This window comes from Acanthopagrus latus, chromosome 16 (assembly GCF_904848185.1).
Source record: "Acanthopagrus latus isolate v.2019 chromosome 16, fAcaLat1.1, whole genome shotgun sequence".
In the NCBI taxonomy this organism is placed as follows: Eukaryota; Metazoa; Chordata; class Actinopteri; order Spariformes; family Sparidae; genus Acanthopagrus; species Acanthopagrus latus.
In genome coordinates, this window is record NC_051054.1 from 5,686,861 (window position 1) to 5,699,653 (window position 12,793).

The 12,793-nt window shown below is 43.1% G+C and overlaps 1 protein-coding gene across 5 annotated transcripts in view; it reads right to left on the reverse strand.

The window, feature by feature from the left end:
- Window positions 1–12,793, reverse strand: part of pacs2 (phosphofurin acidic cluster sorting protein 2) — a 49,849-nt gene that overhangs the window by 15,515 nt on the left and 21,541 nt on the right. For 4 of the 5 annotated variants that reach the window (XM_037125562.1, XM_037125566.1, XM_037125564.1 and 1 more), the window contains 2 exons: window positions 1,649–1,736; window positions 1,371–1,460 (listed from right to left, as the gene is read on the reverse strand). In XM_037125562.1, coding sequence (XP_036981457.1) covers window positions 1,371–1,460; window positions 1,649–1,736 — 178 coding nt within the window. Of the gene's footprint in view, window positions 1–1,370; window positions 1,461–1,648; window positions 1,737–1,898; window positions 2,338–12,793 lie in introns of those variants that run through there. The other variant, XM_037125567.1, reaches the window with a different exon arrangement.

Genomic DNA, 12,793 nt, shown 5'->3' on the forward strand with positions numbered 1-12,793 from the left:
TCAGCTAGAATTTAACCGGAAACCTTTAGATGTCGGGTTGATAATGTTCTGCACTAATTATTGTCAACACCAATAATGCATTGACCATTTAAAGTGATATTTACTTTATATAAGTGGTTCCTCTGAGTCGTAGAGCTCCACTAACACACATGATTCTTCATTAAGATGAACGTGAGTCCTCGTACACCATCCTGCTGCCGTACAAAACTGGCAGCTGAAGTTGTCCCCATCAAATGCATTATTTACTTTTATTAGAGTTTTAAGCCCCTGATAACTTGGTTTTAAAATATTAAAGGTCCAGGCTGGAGGATTTAGGCAGATTTAGTGGGATTTGGGGTCTGAAATGTGATTTAATATTTATAATTATCACCTGAGCCTAAAAATCTTCTTGTTTTTGTTACCTAATAATGAGCTTTTTATATCACTGAGGGAGTACGGCCGAGTTTATCCAGCTGAAGCCACAGCACGAACACAAAGGAAGCTAAAGAAAGTTCCAAATATGGTTGGTGGAGGGTTTGAAAGCTGATCTGGGAACAGAAGACACCAAATACTACTTTTCATGTTTATAATAATTTGAGCGCATAAGTTGTATCTACTTATGAAGATAATAAAATAATAACATCAGGCTCAATATTCTGATCCAAGACAAGAGACACTTTCTGTTTTTGTAAATTTCACAATAAAAGCCCTCAGCAGTATACGCCGTATAACTGATCAGCAGTTATAGGGGGCACAAAATAAAAACATACATCTATCATTAACATTTAGGTACAATTTGTAGTTGTTTCTGCCAAATAGCTGCTGAAATACCTATATTTATATTCCATATTATTTTGTTTTCCTAAGCCACCTTTAATTGAAGCAGAAGAAGAAGAAGAAGAAGAAGAAGAAGAAGAAGAAGAAGAAGAAATACTTTAGCCCCTGAGAGAAATGTAATCTTTTTTTAAATTCTGATTCAGTTCGACAGCGTCCCAACTTTTTCTGAACCTGGATTGTAGGATGTCATAACTCAAAGTAAGAAGATAATTAAGAAGAAAGTTCTTAAATTAAAACTACAGTGCCGAGCTGTGTCAGGACTTTATCTAACTTTCTGTAAAAATTACTTTTGTGAATCCTTTTTTAAAATCTTTACATCTTCAGTATGAATGAGGGAAACTGGAGAAGTCAGAAAGCTTTTGTTGGTTTCGTATTGTTGAGATTTGTTTGATTTGACCTCCATATCTTATTAGTGTCCAACACAAGTTGCAAGTGTAATAAAACTCCTTGCAGGAAACTTCTCATAAATGGCTTATTTTGCAAACTACAATATAATATCCCTTAACCAAACAGCAGCATGGTGATTTATTTATTTATATATTTATTTATTTTACCTGCAGTGAAAAGGTGAGCGCCAGATCGGTCTCCACAGACCCACTGGGTGGCAGCACAATCTCGTGGGACCTCAAAATCCGTTTGGAGCCCTGTAGGGAGAAAAAAAAAGGGCTGGTGTTTAATTTAGGTGCAGCTTTTTCCCTGGATTAACTCTGAATCTCTGCCATTGTTATCCTCTCCCAAAAAAAAATACACTGTTGACAAAATCAGGAACAACAAAATATGGACTGAAGATCAACATCCAGCAGTAACACGCCCACTGTTTGAAACAGCGTACCTGGATTTTAACGGCTATGACCACAGAGATCAGCTCTTTATCCAGTTCTCTCATCACCACCAGCTTCTTCAGGGTCAGACTGCACAACCTGCACACACAGAGAGACACAGAGAGAGGTGGGAATCAGTTCACCGCCGCCGCCGGTGTGTTTTTATAATATGCACACACAGATGAATCATTCACACCAGAAAACAGACTGTGTATTCATTAAACAGACACATCAAGTAAACAGTTTACAATTAAGCAGAACATGCTCAGTCTGTCAGGGAGACACAGCATCAGTCAGTCAGCAGGTGTGAGGACTCTGCTGGTGCTTCACACTTCACACCAGGTGTTAATTTGTTGATCGTATGCCGAGCGGATGAAAACCTGCAAGGTCAGCGATTTACAGGAACAGAGCAACACATTGGCATCGCTGCGAGATTTACTGATGTCTGTGGAAAAGAAACGGCCACTGCAACTCTTTTAAACTGCTAACATTGGCGTGCTGTTAGCTACTTAGCTCAGTTAGCCATGCAGCTAGCGGTGTCGGCGGGCAGCACATTGACCAGAGGACTGTTGGTGTTTACAGCACTAGCAAAGGATGCTTGATTTATTGTGAATCAGTTTAATATTACAAATGTAATTCAGTCAGATTTCATTACATATCTATGAGTACAAGGCAAGTTGGGCGGAAGTTAGCTGGTTAGCATCATATCTTATGTTGATATGTCTGCAACAAGATGCACAGACGTCATACTGTTATTTTTTCATATTCTGTTGATAATTTTAGTTAATTTTCAAATGTTTTCGTATGAGATTCTTGCAAAATTCAAATTTAAAGACACAGTAAGATTAAAAGACACTTTCCAAGTAGCAATAATTTGTGTCCCTGTCTTAAATTGTGCTGTTATTTCTCTTTATATACAAAAGAGTATCCATGTATTCAAACAAGCAACTAGCTCACGTCAACCATTTCTTTCCTCGTGGTCAGACTGTGTAATTATACAACGACATGTGACACACAGGGGCCCAAAAAGACTCACATTGATAAATGACTTGTTTCACTGAAATCATTTCAGCTATTCAGTCTGACAAAACTGAAAAAGTAATTTTATTCTCATCAAGAGAGCGGCTTAATACGTAGGGACTAATTAACTAATGAACCTGGGAAGAGAGGCAGGAAAGAGACAAGGCAGAAGAATCTCTTTCAAGATTAAATAGGATAAAACCAAACAAAAGCCGAGGACCACGACACAATCAAATACGACCTTCAGGTTACGAGGCAGCCGGTGGGGCCCCTCGCTGCTCATCTATAAAACGTTTTCTCATGACTGAAACTAAAAAAACTGGTCACTGGAGCAAAGAGGATGGACCTGGCTACGGATCACAGAAACTTTTTCCTAAATTCCAGCACTTGTTAGTTAACAGCAGGCTGAGCTAAATCCTCTTTCACTCGCAGGCGGGTATGTGCCAGCGGAGCAGAATGGCAACACTGAGGCAGGATGGTGGCGGGGCAGCTGGGTGTCATTGTGAGGACCATATGTGTGTGTGTGTGTGTGTGTGTGTGTGTGTGTGTGTGTGTGTGTGTGTGTGTGCTGAGCTTTAACAAGCCCGTCACGATTTCTTGAGACACTTCCTCACAAGACGAAAGTGAAAAAGAAAAGCTTTTTTTCTTTTCACCCTTTGGTTCCTTTGAGTGAATCATTCAGGAGAGCAGCTCTGAACGGGCCGGCTGCTCACAATCTGGAGGCCGGTTCTCACCAGCCATTTATCATCCAGCTCTCCTTTTTACTGCAAAATTAAACAGCGCTAAAGCAGCGATGACATCACTGCTGCATTATTCCACGGGGCAGCAACAACGCAGCATTGAGTGTCGTTCAGCGGCAGGAATGGCTATTCAACACCGGGGCAGGTTTTATTGTCACGCAGAGCAAAAGATGTGGGTCAAAACTGCCATGAGTGACGGAGGAGAGAGAGCGAAGTGGAAACAACCCCGAGAGAGAAACATTAATACACCGATATCCATGACTGAGCAGCTGACCTTGGTTGTAATATAACTCCTGACTGATTCTCCTATTTTGAGCACTGGATGTTAGACACTGACAGATAGGTGAGGCACCAAACAAAAGAAAACAGCAGTGCAAACAGTCGAGGGCTTTCAGAAGCACACAGCATACTGAGTGACACAACGCTGCGGGGTATCAATCAGCCCCGAGAGAAAGGAAAACATGGGGACGGGGAGTGAAGAAGCGATGACAGTGGCAGGTTTGAAGAAGCCTCGACAGGCTGAATGAGGACCTTTCTCTTCTTCCGCCGAGACGCGGCCCAAGAAGTCCCAGGCACAATGGACACAAGCCAATGAAGGCTCGCATTGTCTCCGGCCTGCTCGCAGACGCACAATATGCAGCATTCTTGTTCCTGTTTTGTATTCTACCCTGTTCTCATTGGTTCCAAGCCCACAACTCCATCTATTTCAGCTATGCTAGGTGGATGGTTGTCGGTTTGAGTGGGCAGAGACGCGGCCACGTGATATCTGCTCTGCTAGAATGTCACATTTAGCTTTCGGGTTGCTTAGAAGTGAAGTTTTTTTTTTCATCTCTCACAAGAAGTTTGTTGTGCAGCTCTGAAACAAGCAAAGGTCGAGGTTGGTGGACGGGTCAAACAAATGCAAATGTACAGAATGTCATCTTTGACTCAGCCAAGTAGTTTTGTTGTCTAAACTTGACCGATCTGCGACCTTTTCACATTTGTTGTTAATGCCAATAAGGTCACCTGACTATTGATCTGCTCTGCACAGACGTCAGCACATCAGCTCAACGCAAAGAAAAGTCAATTTAAAGACTTGAGTTGTGTTACTTGTACACCAGACCAATGTGTGGAATAAAAAAGACGATATCTCTGTTTCTGCTACATTTTTAAGCTGTCTATAATGGACTACTTTTCAAATCCTGGTGTCTAAATTACTCACAATGCAACTAATCAGGCAATTTATCAGATTACATGCAGCTTCTTCTGGAGCCACAACAGTCTTTTCTCACATACAGAACTCCCCAAGACCGCTTTAATGTGTAAAATTGGTGGAGTTAACCTTTAAAATGTGTGATTGGATTGAATGCATAGACAACATCCAGCAGCACATAAAACATATTCAAACCCTGAAAGGTTTTTCGATGTGACATCACTCTTTCACCACGACTTTATCTCATCAGAAAGTCTGTGAAGCGGTGAAGAGTTTCAGCTTCCCCCTCAAGTTAAGCCCGGACGTCGTCTGCTCCTGCTTTGATACACAAAGAACAACAAATCAGAACAAAGCAGCCGAGCGCTGAGGTTTCACTCAACAACTGCTGTCTGTTTCACTCTGAACCGAAGTTGAGGACTCACTCACTTCCACCGGCTAATGTGCTCTGAGCTCCTGTCTGTGTTCAACGCACAGCTGCTGTTTTGGCTCTGCAGCAGAGAAACCTGTTCCCTGTTCCGTCCCCTCGACGCGTCCCCAGAGGGGCTTCAGTCTGCTGCAACACACGGCCTGCCGACTGCAGCCCGGCGCTGCCAAGCCCTCATCCATTGGCCAGACTCAGCACAGATGCTCTGGGCGCACGCCGAGGGCATGGAGGACCGACGGGCCCTGTGTGGTGCAGCGATAGCAAAAATCACAATTGCTTCAAGTGCCAAGAACAACAAACCAACAGGAGGATGTTTTGCTGTCACTGATGCAGAGTCGGATCAACAAGGGGCTGTGAACACACGGGCAGGGACGATGACACCTGAGTCCAAATCATATCTGCCTAAAACAAGCTAACTAAATAAATTATGTTAACGCACGAAAATGTGTTAATCTTTACGTTTGTTAATCTCAACATGCTTTATAACAAGAGTAAGAGTCAGAGAGGAAAGACATTGTGAGGCCGGGATGTTTTTGTGAAGCTTAAACTTTGAACTATCGCCAGTTGACGCACGAGGTAGAAGTAAACTACCTTTTTCTGGTCTCTGTAATAACATTTAATATAAGCTGAAAAACACAATATAATAGTTTGGGTGTAACACCAGCATTTCTTCAAATGAGGACACTGTTCAAAAAGCTGGAAGCAACCAGAGAAAGTGTTTTTAGAAGCTGCCGGAATACATGAAACTAAAGATAAAAATATAGATGACTGTCAAAAGGAACAGTAGTTTATCAGTAGAGGGCAGCAACACGCCCCTGCAGCATCTTGTCAGCCTTGTCCAAAGGCAGGTAGAAGAAGAAGCAGCACCAGTTTGATCCTTTATACCGTCGTGGTTGTCACTAATGCAGTGATGGTGTTTGCAGGTAGATACCATTTTATTCACAGCCTGTTGGTTTCATACTAAGGTTTGGACATGGTTAAAAATATCAGATACTGTTTGTAAGGAGTCAGTAACCGAGTTTGAGCTAACGCTTGTAAAAACATCAGTCAACAGTGCAAAAAGTCCAGTTATCTCCAGCAACAGCTTACACGACTAGCTAACTCATTACATAAAGATGTCTATGATGTCGTCGGTGCCTCTCTTAAGGTTTCGCCCTTCATAAACTTTCTATTAATGAGCACGGGGCTGACTGGTTGGTGCTGCAGGAACTTGGCTGTCAAACGCTGGACACGCTTCAACTTTAATATTTTGTTTTCGACCACGAGTTTCGTCTGTTGGTCAGCTTTGTTTTTCACATGATGAATATTGTAGCAGGTGTTGTCCTGACTCACTGTGACTTCCTTCCTCTTCCTCTCTAAAGATGCACTGTGAGGTACCGCGATTTGGCACCACTTGATTTATTTATTACCCTTCAAAGAACAGAGTTTGGTACCCAACCTTAAGTACAAGATAGTTCAGGCCAGGGATTATGACCGCAGCAAGAAAGGGCCCAAATGCAGATTCCAGGCAGAAAAACAGGGAAACAAAAATCAAAGAAAATACAAGAACAAGAGGAAATACAAAACATTCAAGAACTAAACCAAGAACAAAACTGAATAAAGTGCAAGAAAGGCAGGCAGGACAAACTGACAACCAAACACAGGAGGCTAATCAGGGACGGGTCTGCTAACAATCGGGTCAATCACGAGGGTGGGAGCACAAGACAAAGACAGGAAGTAGCACAAGCTGCTACCTGTGGATGAGCCTTACAGAATAAAACAGGAAGCAATAAAACTGAGCAAGTGAAGCAGGACGTCGATCGTGACGAGGTCGGATGACCGAAACATCCGAGGTCCAGTTTCAGCTCCTTGTGTTAACAGTGAGAGTCGGGCAACTGCACACTGCTGCAGCGAGCAGCATCGATAATGATATTTCCATATTTCATACTGCCACTTCCTGCTCATCGGCCCCGGATCTCACCCGCATACACACTTTCACACTCACACACACACACACACACACTCATACACTTACACACAGGTACTTAAAATAGATGCTTGAACACGATGTAAGAATTGAGTTAATGGTGTATCGGATATCAAGACGGGAGCCATCTTATGACTTGAGTTTGATTCTGGGTGTTCCTCCCTGAAACAGACTGAATTATCGAACGCAGTCGTGCATCTGGAGTGAACACTTTAAGACCTTTGAACTGAAAAAGTGCGTAAGAAAGACAGAGAAAGAAAAAATAAGCTTGCTGTCCTTCATTCAGGCCGACTGATGGTACTATACATGGCTTTAATCCAGCAGCAGCGGCTCTACTGTATGTACAGATTGTACATACTATAGGGCAAAGGATAAACTACTGCAGGGGATTTACTCTTTTATATCTCTGCATTCTTCTGATTACATGTCACGGCTTCCGACAGGGTTCAAAGGTGTTATCTAATTTTTTACAGCTCGGTCTCTCAGCCGCTGCTTCACTTCACGCCAGACGCATGTTGAAAACTACAATAACAGTGCCTTCCTCTCATCACAAGAGACAGGACGCGTCATGCTTTCTGAGACATTCAATCTGCGAAAGAAAATCCAATTTCTGAATCTGCTGAGTTGAAATTGGATTTGGGCCAGCCTTGTAATGTTCGCCGCAACACAGTTCAGGGCTGAGCAAAAAAAAAAAGAAAGAAAGAAAAATAATTTCAGAGCGCCCCGACTCTCCTGAACTACAGCACTCCCACCTCTTACATAAACCCCGGGGTGGCACAGCGGGCTGCGTCCAGTCTTTCCTGGACCACCAAGTTCACTGTTGTTCCTCCGTCCTGGATCTGAAATCTGATCCGGACATGTCTGTGTTTCCTGTTTCTCAATATTCATCTGGTATCAATCGTTAAGAATCAACATTCTTCCAGATCTCCTCTACGGGTTGCCTTGTGACAGAACAGCTTTTTATATATATAATATATTCAGCGGTCTGCTGACTGTGGAGAAAAAAGCCACACATGTCAGCTGCTCTTTCCTACACTACACTACTCACATGGCTTTAATCCATGTTGGGATTGTATTCCTGCTAGAAAATGAATGTTTTCCCCACAGCTGGAAGCCACAAGGGAATGATTTGCCCCTGAAGAATGAAACTGTACTCTTTTATGGTGGATGTGTTCCTGAGCTTGCCAACTATCACAACACCTGAAATGTAAAGCAACGTCTGGTTTAAACGTCTGTGCAACTTTTTCATTATCTCTCTGCAGCTGTTCGGGCACGGCTCCATAAGACTTCCGCCGGTGTTAAACTAGTCTTGCGTAGCCGGACTTATCTGTGCTGCTGTGTCAGCGCTGGTGTAAGGTCTGGCTGAAGCCGTTATCATCCTGCTGTTCGCTCCGGCCTGTTCGTATTTCTTTAAACCAGTCACGATCATCTTGTGGGGTGCAAAGCCCAGGATGACAGTGAAAGACAGTGAGTGGGGACATTTGCATGTAAGGAGGTGGCATTAAAAATGGCCAAATGTAAGTTGTATGTTTAGTGACCAGGTTAGCTTTAGGATAACTTGTTAATTTCAGCATGTCTGAGGTTGTCGTTGTTGTTTCTCGTATCAGCAACGATTTTTAAAATGGTGACGTGCAGTCTGCCACTGAGCGCTGCAAGAATGAGACAGAAAATCCAAAAATAAGTTAGCGCTTTCGGTTATCTTCACCTTAAAGTCAGAAGGTTTTTTTGAGTGGGTTGTCCATGAGGTGCCTGGAATAAGGTCTGTGGTTGGTTAAGATATTTTCAAGTTTCATTCTACGACATAAACAGACAAGTGGCTACACGAGTAGTTGTCCCAGATATTAAACACTGTGACGCTCAATGTCAGTATATGTTTATGCTAATGTGAGCAAGCTAACATGTTTATAAGCTAAACATTAGTATTCAGCTTAGGGTAATAAAGTGCAGTTTAAACTGACGATGTTTGTGAAGAAAAACGCAACTAAAACCCTAAATGGTCATATTTCAGTCTTTATGCTAAGCTACGTGAGCACAAACACGAGATTTAAATTGAACTGCTTTTGTCCTTTTTCCTGATGAACTTCTCCACTTTTTGTTATCCTTTCGCCCACGATCGTTTCCCGGCATTTAGCAGTCATTACTGCCACACTGAGCGATCGGCTTGTCTTTGGACTTTTGGCTTCTCTCGTTTCAATCTCTTCATGGACTCACTCGAGCGACCTTTGGGTCACTTTGATGTTACCACATTGACCGCTCTGGGCAGGCTGAGTCAAGCTCCAACCAAGAAAAGCAGAAGGATCTGATTACTTGCCTCTAATATCTGAAACACAAGACTCGCAGTCAATCGACAGATACACACACACACACACATAGCTACACGTACATGGGGGCTGATGGGAAAGAGCTCCAGGTGGTGCTTTGGGATTTGTTAATGTGAAGCAAACAAATGAATGAGGCCAAACTGACCGTTACAGTCTGGAGAGCCTCTGATAACGTCGGTTCAATCAGACATATTGGTTCGCCACTCGTGTGCTACATGAATTTCCAGCGTTGCCATGGAAATACTTTTATTCCCCCTCTGATGTAGGTTAACAGGCAGCCATCAGTTATGAACAAAGTGGAGCACACTCAGTGTGTGTGTGTGTGTTTGTGTGTGTCTGAATGAATCTGAGTGCCCGTCTCTTTTATAGGCTGGGATGCATTAGGAGCCGACCTGATGCGCGTCATGCTGATGCACTTCTTCTCTTCTGACATTTCTATGAGGGCACCGCAGTCGGGAGAGCCGGAGCATCAGCAGAGCGAAGCATGTCAACACCGCCACCGCCACATTTATCTGTCTCGTACAGTCATTTATCAGTTTCTTAATGTCTTTTTCAGTGCGAATTTGTGTCGCATCCGAAGCAACGAGCCGACACAAATTGCCTCGGCTCCAAAGTCGTTAAGAAATACATCTATTTGGAAACAAAATTTGTATTCAGTCTGTGTTACACAGAGGAGACGGCTTGCGATCCAACAGCTCTCTGATTAAAAACAAATTAAAGTGTCGAAAATATGGAAAAAGCAGCTCTGTTTTGCGTCGGAGGAACTGACAGGGACTCAACTAACACTAAACTCGCTGACCTCTTGAAGCCGAGAATGCAAAGTGTTTTTCATCACTGCCCAAAGCTGATGGACGGATGCACTGTGGCTGCTGCAGTCACAAAGCAGTCGAGGAGTCCCTGTGCAGACCTGGCACCAGCAGGCATTCTGGGTGATCCGATCACAAGTGGAAATCTCTGAGTAAACGTGTGAATGCACCCAAGTCACCAGCACAAACTCCCTGTTTCAACTAAGCATTAAACAAGTGACTGCAATGTCCCCAGACTCCCCTACAAACCACATTTTAACACTGGCAGCTGTTGCATGAGAAGTAAAATTCAATGATCAAAACAGGGTTCATAATGCAACTCGCCTGGTAAAGTGCACGCCTCATGCAGGATGCTGCGGTCAAGGATTTAGGGTTTGAATCCTGCCTGTAGTTTTTGCTGCATGTAGTAGAACTTGGCCTTCATGAAAACTTTAATTTTGAACCACAAGATATTCTTTCGTTGCCTGTAACCGAATTTGAAAAGAAGTCTAAAAATGAATTTGTAAAAATGTCTAAAAAAAAATGCCAAAAAAAACCTTCTTCTTCTTCTTTTCTTCACCTCTCAAAACCTGCGCACATAAAATACAGGCGCATGCATGAAAGACCAGAATCCGTGAGTGGAAAAACCATCGTCACGAGGGAGCACGAGTACTCAGCTGTATAAATGCGGTCCCAGGAGCGCGGGGACTATGACGAACATGATTCTTCTTAAGGCTGATGTCGCTCCTTCTCTAAGGTAAGCTACATCCTGACAGCTTGTGATGCATACCTTTGTTTGTGTTTTCATTAAACCAGAGCGTATTTATTAGGTCATGTGGGGGTCTAATAGTCGAAAATGTTACAAGAAAAATCTGCTGTGTGTGGTTCTCCATTCTCTACTCTGGCATCTGATTATCATCATAGCAGTCGGCATCATCACCCTCTCTGGACCCGCCTCTCACGCAGCTCACACTCCTCTCAGTGTGTGTTTGTTGTTGTGTGTCAGGCAGCTGAAGTGACCTAAATTCTCACATCTCTTGGGGTTCTGGAAAACCGACATCCTTCACTCTCTCTCTCTCTCTCTCTCTCTCCATCTGTCTTTCTTTCTTTCAGCCTGGCAATCCCTCCTTCTTTTTTTTCCCCTCCCTCATTCTGTTAGTAGCTCTCATTTTATGACTCACCCAGAAAAAACGTGCAAACACGCCTTCAGAGACTCCCCGAAACAACTGCTCGTCTGCAGAAAGTTGAGTGTGTTTGAGAAATAGCATTAGACTAAGAGGAAACTTGGAGCCGCTCTGCTGGAATACGGATATTTTCCCCCGTCAGACTGCAGATCCTTCACCTGTCAGTGAATGGAGTCTGACACAGGGGAGGTGTGGCGCTGGCACCGACGCACCAGAGAGTCTTCAAGGGACAAAAAAAGTTAAAGAAGTCTCACTTTCTCCCAAAACTTTCTGTGGGATGTCTTTGTTACACTGAGCCGAGGGGTAGAACTGACTTCACTATACATTAACTCATGACTGGAGGCAGAAACTACTGTGATTTTAACATTAAACTTAAACATTAGCTGTCTCTGAATGAATGCATTAGAAATAAAATCACCATATGCAGAGTTTTTATGACGTTCGCAATATTTCCTGTTACCTACTTTTAATTAAACTACGATCACCTCTCCCTCCAGAGCCAGACGTCAAGATATTCATCTCAGTTTCGCACTTTTTCAAGCATTTTCTAAACTTAATCGCTCGAGCTTTCAGCGTCAAATTTTGAAATATTCCACATTTGGTGTGCAGTCGAGCTATTATTCATCTGTCAGCTCGCATTAAAACTTTTCAAATGATTCTTTGAGGCTTAGTCGTATCTTGGTTATAATGGAAGTCAAATTAGAAAATCCCTTCACGCCCACTCATTTTCAAACTCTGTCCAATCATTTATATGTTCACATAGAGACCGTTCTTCAGCACTTTCCTTCTCCAGTATATAATAATGCAGCACAATGAGAATACAGATGTTTCATACAAGACAAATGTATAGAACGCAAATCTGCCTCTTTGCCGCCGTTAACAGAGTCCCGTCGTCTGTGTAGTTTGCCACAGAACCACAGAATTGTAGAGAAACTTTAGGCTTCATGATCAAATAAAGACTGTATTTACTCCCACGCGCCCTCTTTCTAACACCGCCATTAACAACGCACCAGACGAGGGGAGAGCTTTGGAAAGGAATCTCGTAGAGGACAATTAGTCCTGGTTTGTGCCTCAGTTTTTTGTTTGACTGAATTGAAGGACTTGTGACAGGAAACCTGCTGCAGCCTGAGTGCAGCCTGTTCTTTTTCCCTGACAGGCTCCATCAGTGCACTTAATTTAGCTTTAATCACATGGTGGAGTCCCGTTAAGGTAACAGGTTCAGACCACGTAGCAGCTTATAACATCCATCAACGGCCAGCTGCTCACTTAATTGCTCTGAATGAGTTGACGAAATGCCTTTAATATACACATAAGCACACATCAGTAACTCCCACTGACTCTCAAAACAAGAAAATCAATCATGTGTGATTTTTTGTTCCTCACACATCTGCTGGCAAATTAAGGCCTTTATAAGCACCGATGTGATTCCTCAGTCCTTGTAAGGGCCGAATGTTTGAGATGTGATTGTAATTGCTGCTGTGTTGATGTTTCCATCGAGGTGTGACGCCGGTTCACACATCTGTG